Genomic DNA, 18,495 nt, shown 5'->3' with positions numbered 1-18,495 from the left:
TAAGCATCCTTCAAGTCCAAGCGGACCATCCAGTAGGAGGGGGAAGGGGAAGATTGCAAAGGAGATGGATGCCACCCCGCGACCCCTTCCTCCCCCCCCACCCTTTGAAGTGGCAATACCCCAGGCACTCGTTGAACTTGTCTACGTTTATGACCGGTCTTTGCCCCTGTCTGACTTGACAAGCAGGAAAATGTTGCTGTTAAAGCCGTAGGGATGTGGGAGGGTTGGACATATGGTCCCCTTGGAAAGCAGCGTGGCAATCTCACCATCCACCAGCTCGGGCTCCTGTTGTGAGAAGTGGAGTGGTCTGTGACTCTAGTTTTGTTTGGGGGCATGTAGGAAGCTGGCTCTGTATATGAAAATGCCACTAGGTGGTAATACCCTGCACTGAGTCCAGAGATTCCCCTAGAAGTGAACAGAGTTAAATGTACCCTAAAGTGCTCTATTTGTGGTAGTGTGGGCAAGCAGCCTTAGGTCTAACAGAGGAGTGAAAGACATTTGTTATGCACACAGTGACTAATAAATGAGACACGACTCAAAGGAGTCAACAACAAGATATATTTTAAGAAAAAGATATTCACAAAAAGGTTAGCACTTTTTTCAGGAAAAATCATTTAAACTTTAAAAAGTGGACACGTAGAGCAATTTTCAAGCTTTGCAACGTTAACCTATGGGAGGAAAACAAGAATGCAGTTTGCAGGGAAGTACTCAACTTACAGATTCAGTCTTCGAGGTCTTTACTCAACACCAGGCAGGGTTCAAATCAGTTCCAACAGTGCACTCGCAGCTGCACTGGGGCAGCGGGGTGCAGAGGTCAAATACAAGGTTGAACACCCAATGTTTACCAAAGGAGAATGGGGTTACACGAACTTGCGCTGCTCAGAAGTGAGTAATGCAGTGTCAGGGGTCGATCTCCTGGGGGTAAGATAAGCACAAGGGGGGGGGGGCACAAGGCAGCACCAAACTGACGTCCTCATCGGCACTGGGGCAGACAGGAGCAGAGTGCCAACACAGCGGCGGGTGATAAATGCTAACCACTGGGAGATTGGTCTTGAAGAAAGGCTGCAGGCTCTGGCCAGGAGGCTGGGTGAAGAAAACAAACAGCTATCCAGATAAGTTAAGATGCTAAGGAAAGTAGGGACACCAATGGTTGAGATCCCCAAGGCGGTCCTTAGGCGTCTGAAAACTCTTACTGGGCAGGTTGCAATGAGGGGGAGTTTTCGGGTTAAGGGGGGGAAAGAGTCCAGCAGGGGTAAGCCCATGGTGGACTCTGGCTCAGAAGCGACGGGAAACCGTTGCAGGGCCGTGGGCCACTTGGACTCTAGCAGTGGGCGTCAGATGCAGGAGGTGGATCCAGAGTCCAGTTATTTTCTTTGCAGATGGTTTCTTCTGGCCAGGTCCACTGTTCACAGGAGATTTGGAGTCTTTCTTGAAGGCATGCAGTCCTACCAGGGTTCTGGAGGTCACTGGTCTACGGAGTGAGTCGCTCTTCTTTAACAAGGTCTTTGAGGGCAGCATAAAGGTCGGTAGGGCTGGTGCCAAGTCAATTGGTGTCTTTAGTCTTTGCTGATGCACTGCTCTTCTTCGTACGTCGAAATCTGATTTCGGGGTCTGAGAGAGCCATCTAAATACTAGATTTAGGGGGTTAACAGATCAGGACCAATGGACACCTTACCTGGGGTGTCTACACCCACAATTACGCAATCGTCCTGTGGGAGGGGGCAAGGCCCTAGCCCCGATTGGATACGTCACACCATTTTTAAGATGGTGGGCACTGGAAAGCATGCTCAATTTCGCCTCTCCCACCTGAGGGGTGGAGTTGGCAAAGGTGAGCACTCCTCCTAGCCTGAGGTTTCCCATCAGTTTGAACGCCAAAAGTGGGTTTTACAGCTGGAGGAGTAGGCCATCTGCCGTTAGCAGCAGAGGCTGGGATCCAATTACAAAGGCCAGGTTGTTCTTTGTTTCTGGCCTCAGAGAGCAGAGGCTCTCGACCCAGGGGCCCAGATACCGGTCTGGTGCTGGCAGGCTGCCTAAAGTCGGTCAGAGACCACACTAGGGTTGGGAGGTTTTCAGAGGTCACCTCTGAGGTGCCCTCTAAGTATATGTTTTAATAAATCCAATACTGGCATCAGTGTGGGTTAAGAGGAGTTGTTTGGTACCAAACACTCCTGGATTCAGTGAAGCCATCATGGTTCTGGGGAACACGAGTAGTCAGGTTTCAGCCAATGTGCTCTTTCTGGCTTCACCAATACTTATAACATTAAAGAATAGACTTAAATATTGTAGAGGCATATCAGCTCATATAGATATGCCCACAAAGATATAGTGCTGTTAAAAATGGGGGTCTCGGTGGGGCGTGGCTAGCAGCCTAAGATGGTGGCAGCTTAGAGGGCGAGCTCCGCGGCTGAAGCGGCCTCCGGACATATCCGACCAGCAATCCGTTACAGAATTTCACCCTGCGGGCAGGGATTGAGTCCCGGGACCGGGCGGCACGCCCGACAGCAACCAGATTGAAAATCAGACGGCGGGAAGTGAAGTTACCCGTGTCGCTCGCTCTGGCCTTAGAAAGAAACTGGAGCCGGGGACCTGCCTGGCGTGAAAGGGCCGACAGGAAGTGCGGCGGACTGGGAGTCGAGGAACCGGAAGCGATCGCTCGCAGCGAAGCACCGGGGAAGAGGGGGGCTTGCGGCCCAGCGCCACCGCCGGCGCCTCTGTGACCTGCGAGTGAGAGACTGGCCGACACCGACTGCTGCCCGGTGAGTGGAGGGAAAGATCCAGGCCACTGCACGGAGGCGGCCGGACCCGTGTCGTCTGAGCCCGGGACTGCCATCTTGACTCCCGACCACCGGAGGGACCGGGGCCCAGCTCCGCGGGGGTGCTGAGTCTGACATACCGGGACCAGGAGCAACCATCACCCGGGCTGCGGGGGACCTGACGCGAGGGGCGCCAGCTTCTCGAGGAAAAACACTGGGGCGGCCATTAACGCACCTGAGCGCGACCACATCGCTGGGGCAGCCACGCAGCCTGCGTACCGGCTCCGATCAACCTGGGCACCCGCACCCCGTCCTCGGTGTACGAGGCTCTCGGCTTGACCCGGCAGACGCCCGGAGGCATCGGGGACCACACCAAACATACAGGGGCCAACAGTGGATCAGTTCAGGCGCTCTTCAAAGGCGTCGGGCACCCTGACCACGGGACGTTCCCACTCGCTCAGTGACGCGGGTCTACGGGCCCGGCGGACCACGCGGAGATACAGCCTCACCCGCTAGTCTCACCGGCGGACCGAGGGACGAGGACGACGACAATACCTCATTCGGACCAACCACATCCAGAGACTGCTGACGCACCGGCGGGCCTCCACCGGGGCTCCTTCTGGAGGGACTCAGCTCCCTGAGAACTCTGCTTGCAGCGACCACTTTGGTGCAACCACAGCTGCCATGGCGGGCAAAGGGCCGAAGGGAGGCAACGCGCAGTCACGACTCGAGAAGTACGCATATGACAGAACGACCGCTTCCCCACCAGACGCTAAAGCGCAGGCAAGCAAGACGACCGACCAGGCGGGTGGTAAAAAAGCGACCCTTGAGGACGTTATGCGAGCCCTGACGCAAGTACAGGCTACAGTGGGATCGATCTCGACAGAAATAACGCTGATAAGAGCCGACTTCCACAAAATGTCTGAAAAAGTTTCCTCGATGGAGGTGGTGACCAAATCTTTAGTGGAGGATGTCTCGGAGCTCCAGATTAGTGTTGAACGAATCTCGAACGAAAATAAAGACCTACGTGCAAAGCTGGACGAGCAGGAAGGGCGCTCGAGGCGGAACAACATCCGCATTATAGGGGTTCCGGAGTCGGAGGACACGAGAGCGATGGATCTCAAAAAACTGATCGAACAAGAACTCAAACCTAAGGGTCTGTCCGCCTTTTTCTCAGTGGAAAGAGCGCATCGAGTCCCGGGGGGACGTCCGAAGCAAGGCGTAGCACCGCGGCCGATCATTGCAAGACTCTTCAATTTTAGAGACAGAGATGCGATCTTGCAAGCGGCGAGAAATTCACCCCCAGTTAGAATTCAAAATTCCACCTTCGCGTTCTTTCCAGACTACACGGCAGAGGTCGCCCGTAGGAGGACGACATTCTTTGAAGTCAAGAAAGAACTGAGGGCGAGAGAACTTCCCTATGCCATGCTCTTCCCAGCCAAGTTGAGAGTAGTGGCAGAAAATAAAACGTGGTTCTTCGACACTCCGAAAGCTGCGCACGACTGGCTAGAAGGGTGGAGACAAACGTGCCTGCCTCGCCGCTCCACACGACCAAACAAGTACCGCACTAATGGATCCCGTTCAGGCTCCCACGCATCCGGAGGAGAAGTGGATCCGCGCTCCCCGCTGAGCGAGGCCCCTGAAACTGAGAACGACGACGAACAATGACTTCCCGGGCTTACTAGACTAGAATAAATGTGACGTTGGCCGGGCGGGCCGTCAAGGACACCGGGCGGAGGTCCTCCGTGGACATGGAGGGAGGCCGCCGACTCCGGAGAGTCCCTCACCCCAGCGAGCAAGTACTATGTTTGGGGTTTGGGTCAGGCACTCTGCTAAGTTGGGGGGGCGGGCAGTTCTGGGTCCGTCTAGCAGGGGGGCAGGGAGGGGGGGGAGTTGGGAGTGGGGGGGGTTTGGTTTTTTCGAATTGTTTTACAGGTGTAGATTGGAACCACGAGGCACACACACTAAGTTTGGCGAGCTCATGTCGACCTATTAGAACGCACTTTCTCTGGTACATAGATTTTCTCAACCACAGAAGCAATGGCACACAATACACGGAATGACATGGGGAGGGGGGAACCTGAGACAGGGCCAATGGCACCTCTGCAGCTTATGTCCTGGAACGTGAGAGGTCTGGGGGGACAAGGTCAAACGAGGTTTGGTGCTACACAGTATAAAGAGGATCAACCCGGCCCTGGTCCTATTGCAGGAGACACACCTCACAGGGACGGCCACACATGCCTTAGACAGGAAAGGTTACCGTATGATCGCCCATTCGGAATTCACGAGAGGATCCCGTGGGACAGGACTACTAATGCATCGATCCTCCAGATTCATACTCCAATCCACGAAGGTAGACACGCAGGGGCGCTTTGCAGCGGCACTCGGACAATGGGAAGGGAGACAGCTGAATGTAGTCTCGGTGTACGTTCCGCCGGCGCTGCACTCAATAGTTCTCCCAGAACTGGGAAAATTTCTGTTGGAACTCCCAGAAGGAGACCTCATAGTAGGGGGGGATTTTAATGCGGTGGCACACAATGCACTAGATAGGTTCCCAACACGAACACAGGCTCAAGGGCCCTCCCGGCTGAACGACTTCTTAGAAGCACAAGGCCTGATAGACCTTTGGAGGCGCCTACACCCGACTGACCGTCACTACACATACCACTCAGCGGTCCATGACAGTCTGTCACGGATCGACTATTTCCTTACACCGGGGCACGGGCTGCTCACTGTCGATGACGTACAAATTAAACCGAGGGGTGTCTCGGACCATTCCCCATTGACCCTGACTCTTTCCAACCCGGAGCGGTCCCAAAGGCGCATATACCCGATATTCCCGGGTTATCTTAGGGTCCCACAGGTGACCAAAGCTCTTAAAACGGCGACGAGGTGTTACCTCGCGGAGAATAGAGGCTCGGTCTCATCCCCATCGATCCTATGGGAAGCCTATAAAACGGTTCTCCGAGGCCAAGCCATTTCTACTATAACGAGTTATAAGAGCACCCGGAAAATGGAACTACTAGACCTAGAGGATAGACTCGCCAGGGCAAATGAGGTTCATATGTCTGACCCGACCGGAGACACGCTACACGCACTACGGCTGTGTCAACAACGTCATGATGATCTTCTGCGCCGTAGAGTGGTCGAAAACATTGCGGCCACTACGAATAGGATATACGAGGTGGGGGATAAGGCGAGTAAGCTCCTAGCCTGGCTGGAGAAAAAACGAGAGGGGCAGAGGACTATCTTACAATTGAAAGACTCTACGGGGGCATTGCACACCCGCCCCGCCCTGATAGTCGAACTCCTGGCTGATCACTTCCAGGCGGTATATACCTCTGAAATAGAGGTTACACGGGAAATGGCGGAGACGGCGCTCGTGGGAGTGCCCACCCGCACCCTGTTGCAGGACAATGCTGAAGACCTAGAATCAGACTTAACGGCCGAGGAGATACAATCAGCTATCGCGGCGCTACATCCAGGAAAAGCCCTGGGCCCCAATGGAATCCCGATTGAATGGTACAAAACCATGTCGGAAACGCTCACGACACCGCTACTCAACATGTACATAGACAGCTTAGAACGAGGACATCTGCCACCTGATCAGTGCATGGCTACCATTGTGGCGATCCCGAAACCTGGCAAGCCCCCTGAAGACTGCGGCTCCTATCGGCCGATTTCCCTCCTCAATGCCGAAAGCAAAATCCTGGCGAAACTACTAGCCAACAGGCTGTTGCCTCACCTTAGTCACCTCATTCACCCGGACCAATCGGGCTTTATGCCGCACAGGAGTACGGCACTGAATCTCAGGCGCCTGCATGGTGTTATGGCGAGGGCTCCGTTGTTGACAACCGATGCAGCAATCCTCTCATTGGACGCCAAAATGGCGTTCGACTTGGTGGAGTGGCGGTACCTCTTTGCAGTCCTGCACCATATGGGCTTCGGCCCAAAATTCATAGCGTGGATCAGGCTACTGTACAAGAATCCTATGGCACGAGTGACCGCAAACGGCCACGTCTCGAGAGCCATTTCGTTAGCAAGGGGCACGAGACAAGGCTGTCCGCTCTCACCGCTACTGTTCGCCCTGGTATTGGAGCCGTTGGCAACTATCATTAGGACCACGCCGCTGCTGAGGGGCATTGCCTGGGGTGATGGCTGGGAGGACAGAGTGTCATTATATGCTGATGATATGCTAATATACCTAGCGAACCCGGCGGAGGGGATCCCAGTATTACTGGCATTGTGTGAGCGGCAGGGACTTGCCTCCGGTTACAAGATTAACTGGATGAAATCGGTGCTCTACATGCTGCGTGGGACCCCGCCACGTCTGGAGGTAGACTGCCCCCTGATGGTAGAGGCCGTTTCCTTCAGATACTTAGGGATTCAGATCACACGGGATCACGTGACCTTTCAGGATATGAATCTAAGGCCGCTGCTCGACAGATTGAAAGCAGACGTGCGCCACTGGAAGACACTCCCGCTGACATTGGGCAGAGCGGCGCTTTTCAAAATGATGGCGCTGCCCCGGTTCCTCTATGTCTTGGAAAATACGCCGGCACTGGTCCCACCTTCCTTTTTCAAACAGATAACGGGGCAACTGTCAGGCCTGTTGTGGGGAGATAGACCGGCGAGGGTAGCGCAGGTAAAACTGATTAGAGATTGGTACACTGGGGGGATTGCGCTCCCAAACCTGGAACTGTATTACTGGGCGGCGCACCTCAAGGTGATTAACCAGTGGTTGCACGCACCGCAGGAGGACCCGGCGTACTTAGCGGACAGACGGCAACTTGGCACAAATACACTTCTGGCTCCGCTTTATAACAAAGGCCTGACGGCAAAATTGATCGGCCCGACTAAGCACACTGTAACGTTGTGGCATAAGGCTCAATCTCGTCTGAAGTGGGGGGGGGGTGATTACACGGCTCACACCCTTGTGGGATTCTAGGGCACTGGGACACCTGAGACGTAGTAAGGGATTTGACCACTGGGACACTATAGGGATTTCCACGGTGGGGGATCTGTGGACCAGGGATGGGGTGGTTCCGTTTGACACTCTGAGAGAACAGTACGAGCTGAGCACCACTGAGACATATCGATACATACAGATTAGACATGCATTACTGGCGGCGCTGACACCGGGCACTAAGGTCCCGGAATCGGCCCCTTTAGAGGACCGACTACTCACTGATTACATGGAAGCTAGCGCCACATCCCTCACATACCGCAAATTAGTTAACAACCTGCCTGACCCACTACACAAATTGAAAGAGAAATGGGAGGGTGATGTTGGCGACCTGGATGAGGCAAACTGGAATGCCGCAATGGCATCGCCTAGAGAAGCGGGAATTTCAGCAAGATTCCGATTGGTACAATTCAAGATACTACACAGAGTGTACTACACACGCACCACCCTACACAAATTTCAAAGGGCAGATCACCCGTATTGTTTACGAAACTGTGGGGAGGAGGGAACGCTGTTCCATACCCTGTGGTCTTGTCCGAACATACTAGATTACTGGAAGCGAGTGACACGCACGGTCGCCCAGACGCTACAGCTCCCGTTCACTCCTGACCCTAGAATTTGTCTGTTAAATGTGTGGGGCCCGACTAACCTGACACCACATGGGCGGCAATGGGTGGTTATAGGGATGATGCTGGCAAAGCGAGATATAGCGCAAAAATGGGGGGCGTCAGAGACGCCGACATTGACACAGTGGTGCAGAAATATGGATGTGCTCATGATGGTGGAGCGGGCGGTATATCAGCAGAGGGCTAATCCACGTAAATGGAACAAACTTTGGTTGCCCTGGAACGCTTACAGGGGTGAACCGTGTGAACCGCTCCCGGAAGAAGAGGATGTAGATAGTTCAGAGGAGGAGGATGATGTAGAATAAAAGAGGTAGAGCGGGAGGGGCAGGGTTACATGGGTGCGGGCTGCCTGGGTCCTCCCCCGCCCTTCTGGCGTAGAAGATGGAGAGATTACCTGTGGGTGGTGAAATCTGGCCCACTGGCCTGACAACTGGAAAGCTGCTGTATACTTAACATGCCTCTGTACGACCAAGCTATACACCTGAATGTTGTTTATTCAAAAAAAAAAAAAAAAAAAAAATGTTGCGACTGATAGAATGTGGCGGAATGTTGACGCCGCACCTCTTAATGCTTGATCTGCTGATTGTGTTAACTTGCTGCAACAATAAAAACAATTTTTAAAAAAAAAAAATGGGGGTCTCTAGTTGGCAGAGGTAGGTACGTTTGTCCAGTAGGTACCCTCGCTTCTAGTCAGGGTTATTAGAATAAGCATTCGAGAACTCCTTCACACTCCCTGGGTAGCTTGGCACGAGTAGAAAAGCCCATCCCAAAGGCAATATGTAAAGTATTTGTGCTCAAGACACACAGTAATACAGTGATAACACTACAAATGGGCACTGTAGGAAGCTGGCTCTGTATATACTATACCAAAGTGAGGTATAGTATGCACAGTCAAGTGGATCCCAAAAGGAAGGCAGAGGTAAAAGTAGATAGCACCTTACTCTCTATTTTTGGTAGTGTGGTCGAGCAGTAAGGCTGTATCAGAGGGTAGTTTTAAGCATTGGTTGTACATGTTCAATCAGCAAAAGATATCACACACTCGAAGACAACTTCAGACCTATTGGTTTTGTATAAAAATATTCTTTTAGCTATTTTATAAAACCAAGCAAGCCTGGGTCAGCTAAGCAATAAATACATTATAGTAGTAATGCAGTGTGTAAACAGTTTGAATTGTAAATGCAGAATAGAATATTTTATTTGCACAATTAAAATGGTTGCAATACGTACAAAAACGAGTTAAAAGCACTTTCCAAGTACTATTAAAAAGAGGAATTCATGGTAGCAAAGGGGCTCATAGCTGGCAATGCACTTTGATATGATTGCAGTAGAGCTACGACTAATGAAATGCTTCTCATACTGTACATATACTTTGTAATGGCTTTTTAGTAGAATGTAAAGTAGATTACTTTACAGATTACTTTTCTTACACAGTCCAGTATACCTGGATACTGCACTGGGACATTTCCTGTAAATGGGTAAGTAAAAGTGTTTGTGTTATTTAGTTACAGTTTTAAAGGCTTTCTTAGATTTTCTAACTCCACACCAAAACTTTTCACAGAAAACCGTCACGGTTATCCTATGGAGGAAAATAGGGTTATCGGTTCAAAGGTAAGTATTTGGTTGTGGGAGTTGGTGTTCTGGGGGTAGACTCAGGGGTCCCCCAGGGTCAAAGATGCACTCTTGTTACACCCTCAGGGGCACTGGGGTGGCCGGGTGCAGAGTGTTGAGGCCCAATGTTATCAAATGGGGCTTAGGGGGCCTCCGGCTAGTGGCTGCTGACAAGCAGGCCACTGTGTTGTGGGAGCAAAGCAACTAGACTTAAGCTCAGGGCAAATGGGGGTTCAAGCCAACATAAATGGTGCACCCTCGGTGGCTGAGTGCAAAGTGCTGTTTTGGCATTGGGCGCCCTGTAGCTTTCAATGGGGAGTCTCCAGTTTGCAAACAAACTGTAGGCTCGGGAACTACGGTCTTCTGGGTGAGACCACCACGTGGAGGGGTAAGTTGGGATGCTGGTGGTTGGTTAGGAACCGCCGGCTTGAGGCAGGTCGTGAGTCACCGGATCTTGGATCCGGATCCCCAGGGAGACCTCGTCTTGGATTTTGGGCCATTCGAACGTGGGCCGTGGGCGTCGGGTGCCAACTCGCTGACTTTGCCGGACATGGAGTCTGTAATCCAGTGTTCACTGGAGACAGTCTTTTCTTTTGAAAACAGGGCAGGTCCTCGGGGGTCTTGAGGCTGCTGGCTGGAGGGCACACAAGAGCTTTGCTTTGCCTCAGGTTTGAGGTGGGGACTGGCCGGTAGGGAGGAGGCCAAGTCAGTGGGCATCCTCATTAGCTTTGACACGGCTGTTCGGTCCATCTTATTTTCTTCTACTAGTTTCTTGTCTGAGGAAACAAGGTTCAGGGGTGCCCCCTAAATACTAGCCTTAAGAGGCGTTACAGGTAGGTATAAGGTTGGGACAAATACACCCCTAATTATGGTCTTTTTCATGGGGGGGAGGGAAATCGCAAAGACGTTCTGGGTGCATTTTCCATTAAATCCCACACCGGCATCAGTGTGGGTTTAATGTGCTGAGAAGTTTGATACCAAACTTCTTAGTTTTCAGTGCCGCCATTATGGTACTGTGGAGTTAGTAAAGACAAACTCCCAGCACCATAGAACCCTTAATGGTAGCACTGCACGTACAATGTCCAAGAATGGAAAAGACACTAACGGTACAGGGCTCATGCTCATGTACCCTCACCACTGGCAAAGTGCACCCAGCTAGAGGGGTGGCTGAGCTATGCCAGGTCAGTGGGTTGTAGACATGGCACACAGGCATGTGTGCCATGTTGACTTCACTTAGTTCAACACCAAAACACGCAGCCTGCAGAGGCAGTGTGTGAGAGTAAAGGTACAGGGCCTCTAAATGTGTCACAATAAGAGCTGCAGCCCTTTGAGGCCTTCACTGGTCACAGTGCCCTGGGTACCTGTGGTACCATTTATGAGGGACTGACCTGTGGCCAGAGATGCCAATTAACTGCCAGACCAGGCCCTCCCTGGACTGGAAACAAGCATCCTAGGACCGGTTTCAGGCTTTCAGCCCTCATCAGCCAGGATAGCTTGACTCCAGTGGCATGGAGAGCACGGGACCCACATCTGGGCATACTCGTCCTACTCAGGGTGACAAATGCAAAAAGAACAAATTGATGGACACTAGTAGCATTTGATTTACAGGCCCTGGCACCCTCATGAGCAATCTTCTAGGGGCTTACAAGTAAATCAAATAGTCAATCATGGTTTTAACCAACCATACTGTTACCACAATTTACACAAAGAGCATATGCACCTTAGCAGAGATTAGCAGTGGTAAACTGCCCAGAGTCCTAAAACCAACATCAGATCAGGAGAAAATATAGGGGGAAAAAGAAAAAAGTTTGGGGATAACCCTGCAAAAAGGGCCACGTCCAACAAGTGCACCCTGCCTTAGGGCTTGTAAGGCTGCCTTATTTATAGCTTAGGCAGTGCTGCTGGACATGGCACACAGGCAGTTTGCCATTTTGACTCGTTTTTCACTGCACCATGGCATGCAAGCTCCAGTGGCATAGCCTTGGTGGGGGGGCTCTTCAGTTCCTATGCCCTTGGTACCAAGGGTACCATTTACTAGGGATTTACAGGGGAGCTGACGTTGCTAATCATGGTACAGTTTCAGGGAAGGAGCACAGGGGACATAGTTTGCAGGGACCCTGTGCACTTACAATCGAAACCACATTTTCCAGACAAAATGTGGGGGCTAACCAAGTCATAAGAGGCACTTTCTCACACCGACGTAGCTTGAGCTTGCATACTAAGCTTATCCAACGGAACACAGATTTTTAGCCACCTTTTTGGGAAAAGAGGGAGCACCAAATTCTTTGATCCACCAGTCCTCTGTCCATATTGAGTTGCTTTTCCAAAAAAGGACGCTCTTGGTCTTTCCTCTATTAAGTGGTAAGCAATTCAGCTTCATATAGGAGGACACTACGGACAAAATGTCGCACAAATGTTTTCTGGCTCTGTGCAACGGATACCACGAGGAGCCGGTCATCAGCGGAAGATAGTATGTCAAAAGAGTGATCCTTTACAAACTTTGCCAGTGGGGTCAATAGATATTAAAGAGCGAAAGGCTTAGTGAAGGTCCTTGTGGAATTCTGCATGTGATGTTAACAGCCTTGGATGAAACAGACTTGAGTTCTGTAAGCTAGGAAGTCAGAAAATCAGGCTAGGTCTTGCAAATGAGTAACGATTTCATGTAGCCTCTAAGTCAGAACTGCATGAGAGACTGTGCGACTGGCCTTAGAAAGGTGTAAAAGGATGAGAGCCACAGGTTGACCTTCATCCATGCTGGCTTTGAACACATCTGTGTGTACCATAAGGTTGGTTTCCGCCCAGAAGAAAAAATGGAGATCTGAGTTCCTGGATTTTAAGAGACTTCATATTTTCAAACTAGATACAACAGCTTGCCTTTAAATAAGATGTACACAAATGTGTAAACATATATACCAACATATACAAGCGATTGCGCCAACGTACAAAAGAAATAAGAAATATCAACGTGCTTTCTTCCTAAATGTGGATGTCTTCTGGCAACATGACATCCTGAACATGTGAAAGTTAGTGAACAAGTAACATTGATTATGATTCTATTAAAAAGGAATCTCTCAGAGCTTTCAAAATTCAAAAAAGTTATTTACCAAGCTTTTCGGTTCTAAGCCAAAAAGCACACATCTTTAGAAAAAGGCTAGGTGAACTAAGTTCAAAAGTAAAATATGAAAATTATGGTGGGAGATTACTTATTGCGATTGGGTATTTAGGTGAATATTTCTGGAGAGTGCCGAGGGGATAACTAAGAATTATGTGCTAAAGTATTTTTTTTTAAATGATCGGTAGAATACTTGAATCTCAGCCACTGGTAATTACTCCAGCCGCATCACAGTCCATCTTTTTGCCCACCGTGCTACCTCACATTAGAGGCAAGCATTTGCAAATCAGCCTTGGTCTTGCTCAAGCTAGTTTCCGGTCCAGGGAAGGCATGGCTTGGCAGTTCGGCCTGGACTGTTCCCATGAGGCACAGGGTCAGACTGATTTGCATATGGCCATGTCTGAACTGGGGTGGCAGAGTGGGCTAAAGAACGGTGATGGATTAAACCCAGATCAGTTGACTGGGGGCGAGTGCTTGTATTGTCAACGCTACGTCCATCACCACCTTTGGTTTTGCTTTGTTCGCCATAAGTTGGCATGGTATGCTCAGACGTGAGTCCCTTGCTCACTTTGCCACTGGATTCAAGCAAGCCGGGCTGAAGACGGCTGTAATGCCAGAAACCAGTCCTCGGAAGCTAATTTCCGGTCCAGGAAGGACCTGGCCTTGCAGTTCGGACTGGACTGTTTCCATTGGGCGCAGGGTCAAGACTGATTTGCATATGGATTTGGGCCCAGAATCTCTGTACTGGGGTGAATGTATGACATTGTTCTGCATTAAGTCCATTAATTGTTCTTTTTGCATTTGCCACTGGAGAAGGACCAGGTCTGATTTACATATTGCTGGGTCTATTCCGATATGGCTTGGTGGGGAGGTAAAATGGAATGGGATACAGCCGGAGTACTTCTAAATGGTTGAGATGAATTCAAGCACACCACCCATCACTTTTGTGAACTACAATAAGAATTAGGTGCAGCAGCACAAGCAGCTCAACGCTACAAACGGGGGCACAACAGTGGAGCTCCAAAATGGCCAAACATTTCACCAAAGGTGTCTGCCTTCACATGACATGGCACTCAAGTTTACCTTCATAATGTACAACAGGTACCTTCACTTAAACATCACAACGCCGTAGTGGGCGCCTGCATGCTGCCCCGACTACTTACTCTATATCAGTCTGGACTGGCATCACTTGCTATATGTCTGTCAGACACCACACTATATATCGAGCTAAGTCCTTTCTCTAAGATCACAAATTAACAAAACTAATATCTGTACCCTAGAACAAACGACAATATCCGTACCCTAGAACAAACGCCAGTATCCGTACCCTAGAACAAACGCCAGTATCCGTACCCTAGAACCACACCAATGTCAAGGATGGGAAGCAGGTTTCTGAAACATATGAAAATATATATATTTGTTTAACTCAAGTGTGAACCCCAACTTCACATCCATTTTCACACCCATAATCATCCTCCATTTGCCATGGGCAAAGACTAATTAATATTCACCTTGATTCTAAATGGATTCTGGACAAGTATGACAGGGAAGTGCTACATATCACAGCTTTCTTAACTAAAGCCTCCAGTTGAATCTCGCCCTGGAACTGCTGTGTGTACCCCACTAGACTAAACAAACTTATTCTTTGCACCTAAAACCATAATCAGTCTATATGAAGTCTAACCCAGCACTTAGATCACTTTCTAGAATATCTACATCAACCACAAATACATTGAACATCTCACAACCTCGCCTCATTGCTGGTGTACTTCAGCAATAATTGATCGCTACAAGACTAGACATCATGCTCTCTTATTTCACCAACCTTTTTTAGATTAACATAACTATGATTTAGTGAAAGGAGGTGATTCATAGTGCAAAGTATTAATTATGATTGTAGGATTATTCGCAACAAAACTAATTCATAAAAAGAAATTATTTTTGTGTGACCAATTTGCCACAACTGAGAATTTGATTGAGGCAGTTACGTTATTAGCACGCCAATAACCCTGGTGCACCATTCTAACCACATACTACAAGACAGAGTGAGCTAGTCTGGATCCCTCCCAAGTGACAGAAGGCATCAGACCAACCCCACACTACACAACTGGACACCCCAGTGTGGTTTGACACTTCTGTCGAAAAGTGCCTGTCTATCACACAACTGATACAGTCGCCAAGTCTAGTACTACTCAACCAACTAGTCTGATAGTAGGGCTCTGCATTATATGCCAGCATCATTATCATGATCTAAAACAGCACTAGGATCTGAGACGCATTAGATTACGGACATTGAACGCCACCCTGGTCAGCAAAACTCCTAAATTGATTTTGATCACCCCCAAGCACGATGAAATATGAACTTGAGATACCCCAGGCCCATGGTAAGAACGCCAATGAATGGTAGAATCAGGAGCGCTACACAAACCTGTGTGTAAGACCTCAGTGTGAGACAAGTCAACCAGTTCTACATACCTGACTGCCGGACTTCGACTCCGGGAATGCTTTATCCCAAAGGGACTGCTGGAGCGCCGGCGGCTATAAGGACTGGGAGACCTCCCGCTGTACGATCCGCTCCCACGCTCGTAGCTGGAAGAGCGCCGCCTGCTGTATGGGCTGACCGACCTCTGCCTCCGACTATATGGACTGGGAGAACGGACACATGTTTGGTAGGCTGCAGGCTCCTTGTAGGAGGGACTAGGAGATTGCCTGCGGGAAGTGCTGGTGGGACTCTTCTTGTACATGTCATAGTTGCTGGAAGCATGAGAACGTGGTGGGCTAATATCATAGTCTTGGCAGTAAGACAAGTCATGAGCACTGTCGCCCTGCTTGGGGCTACCAGGCCATTTTCTACGAGGGCTCCTTGCTTTCCGTTTCGGGCTGTCTGAGGTCTTGTACCTTTTTGATAGGTCCCTTTTTCGATGACTTTTGCTGCGATCCTTATGTCCAGATTTCAACTCTCGCTCTTTCCGGGCCTTCTCCTTCCGTACCTTTTCGGCTAGTTTGGACAACTTAGTCTCCTTATTGCTGCTTTTCGAAGACTGGGAAGGTTTGATATATTCCTCATGCTCTTCGGGCGGTCTCTTGGACGATACAGATGGTCTGTCCTTGGTCGAAGACGACTTGCTTGGCTGTTCTGCTGCTTTCTCTACCCTTTTCTCTGGTTGTTTCCCTTTGATCAGCTCTCGGATTCGCTTGTGCCGATGCTTGTGCAACTTGTCGCTCTTTTCAGCAGTCTTTCTCTCATCGTTCTCTCGCTTCTGAAGTCGGAGGGCTGTCTCATCAGGGAACGTGTCAGAGTCCGAGCTAATATCATCGTATTCAACTAGTGGCTTTAGAGTGGTAACCATCACAGACTCACAGCCATCCTTTAAATACTTGGCCTTGTGCTTTTTGTGCTTGACGATCAGCTTGTGCTTCTCCTTGCTATTGCTTTGCTGGGCGAGGGCCAAGGACGAGGACGACCCACTATCCTTCTTTGCCCCATGTCGCTCTGGATTTGGCATTCCTCTCCTAATTCCAGAGAAATGGAAGGGTGTGTATTTGACCTCTTCGCACAGCTACTTCTCTGTTAGGATCACAAGAAAACGTAAATGAAAGTGTCACACTTTCTTGATTCACGGCAATAGTTGTCCTGCTCACATTGACATGTCTGTCCTTGATACAACAACGTTGCTCGGCAGCTAACCCAGGGGTTCCCTGACGCTTCCATGCACAGACAATGGAGGATGCGGATTGCTAAGGCACGTTGCTCCGTCGCAAACTTGCTGTCAGAATTGGCTTCTGACTCAAGTCCTTATAGCTAGTTGTATAATGAGCTATTTGTACAAGGCAATCTGTAGCACTTCACTGAGCTGGTGGCTCACCTTAGACCCTTGGTTCCACCTTCTGTAAGCGCTTGCATCAATACGATAGCGAGTTTTCCAATAAAACCGTAGTTCTTCCTTCTCTGTGGGCCATGGGTAACCTGTATTAACTGTTTATTACATGTGGTCTTTCAAGGCTGTTGTACCGGACAGTGTTCTCCTCCCTCTCACAGAACACAGTCCTGCTTCCCAGTGAATCCCTCGCTCTGCGTTGGAAGCACTTGTCCCATTGGGGGGTGGAGGGAGAATTCTCTTCCTCGTTTATGCTTCACAATACTGTCCAAAGTGGTGTTTAAGAGGCTTCCTCGTTCTTTGAAGGGTCTTATAATACTGTCCTCCTTGGTGGGGAGTGAACGACAGCCCCTCGACTCCTCATTAGGGAAAGCTGATAACTGTCGTGAGTCTGCACCTTCACTCTTCTTAGGGTGCCTATCTTCTCCGTGTCAACTTGACGAGAGGGTCCACGCTTTCTCCACGGGGACCACCAGGGTGGCCCTCCTCGGAGGGCCTCTTCTCCACCCTCCTCAGGGCAGGTTAGTACTTTCCTAACTTACTAGGGGAGTAGGGTTTCTGCACCGGAGGTTCTACTTCGGTACCTCAGGGGCTCCTCCCCTTCCCGGGACCAGGCCCGGACTGCTTCTCAGTTGCTATCCCTGGCCCCTACTCTCCCGCTTGCTGGTAGGAGTATCGCGCCTCTGCTCCAGGATGAGGAGGCCTGCTTCGCTGACACGGCTCGGGACAGAGGCCGCTTTCACTGCCTCCTGTGGCTCCGTCACTTCAGTCAGATCAGAGCGGCGCTAGGGTTGCACACTGAGGAGAGACTGCGCGAGCTCCCGCGAGAACTGGCTGCCTCGCGAGAACTCAACGGTCGTTTCCCAATTCAGGTTCAACAACAGAAGAGTGCACCACTGTAAAGAGGCGAGGTGAAATACCGAGCCAACTGACAGCGGCTGCTAACACGCTAAAAGCAAATCCTGAGAGGAATAAAAAAGAAAAAAAATGTATCGTTTCCATGACCATAGAAACAAAAGAAGGACAGTTTTTGTGGCACGCAGACCTTTCAATGTAACGCGGCCTGCCATCTTGGAACAGTGACGTGTTTCTTAACAACTCTCCCATCAATTCCAGCATCGTGAATTAAAAGTTTGAAGTGCACCAAACATATGGCATTTTACCAGGTCAATGGAATATTGTTCGTATTTATATATTTTTAAAATCGTGAAATAATTAACACTCAGGAGGACGATCAAAGTTAGACATGGAGTGGTTAAAAATATTTTGCGACATGCCTCTCAGAGTCACACTCATTTCTCGTTTTAGTGCTTGTGATCGTTCGGCCTCTAACGAGGCTTACAAGATGGCTGTCGTTCTTGCTATAATGTGCTAGTTTTTGGGGGCCGGTACATGCAAAGTTCACATTGAGTTTACTTTGCGCATGTTCATCTGCGCCGAAACATGTCGCGTCCTGTAGCCATATTAGGGATAGGCAAAACGTCCCTATACGATAGTCTACTAGGTTTTTATGAAGCACTGAGCTGTTTGCCTGATTTAGCGATGGCCGTCA

At 50.0% G+C, this 18,495-nt stretch overlaps 1 protein-coding gene across 1 annotated transcript in view; it reads right to left on the bottom strand.

Annotated features, from left to right (window-relative positions):
* Positions 1-17,935, bottom strand: part of CDK12 (cyclin dependent kinase 12) — a 503,410-nt gene extending 485,475 nt beyond the window's left edge. The window contains exon 1 of the mRNA XM_078645647.1: positions 15,541-17,935. Within this exon, the coding sequence (XP_078501773.1) occupies positions 15,541-16,571 (1,031 nt within the window). The 5' untranslated portion in view covers positions 16,572-17,935. The remainder of the gene's footprint in view (positions 1-15,540) is intronic.
* Positions 17,936-18,495: the final 560 nt, after the last annotated feature.

The sequence above is a fragment of the Lissotriton helveticus genome, chromosome 5_1 (assembly GCF_964261635.1).
Source record: "Lissotriton helveticus chromosome 5_1, aLisHel1.1, whole genome shotgun sequence".
Taxonomy (NCBI): domain Eukaryota; kingdom Metazoa; phylum Chordata; class Amphibia; order Caudata; family Salamandridae; genus Lissotriton; species Lissotriton helveticus.
Note: the sequence above shows the minus strand (reverse complement) of the source record. Positions and strands in the feature narration are given on the sequence as shown.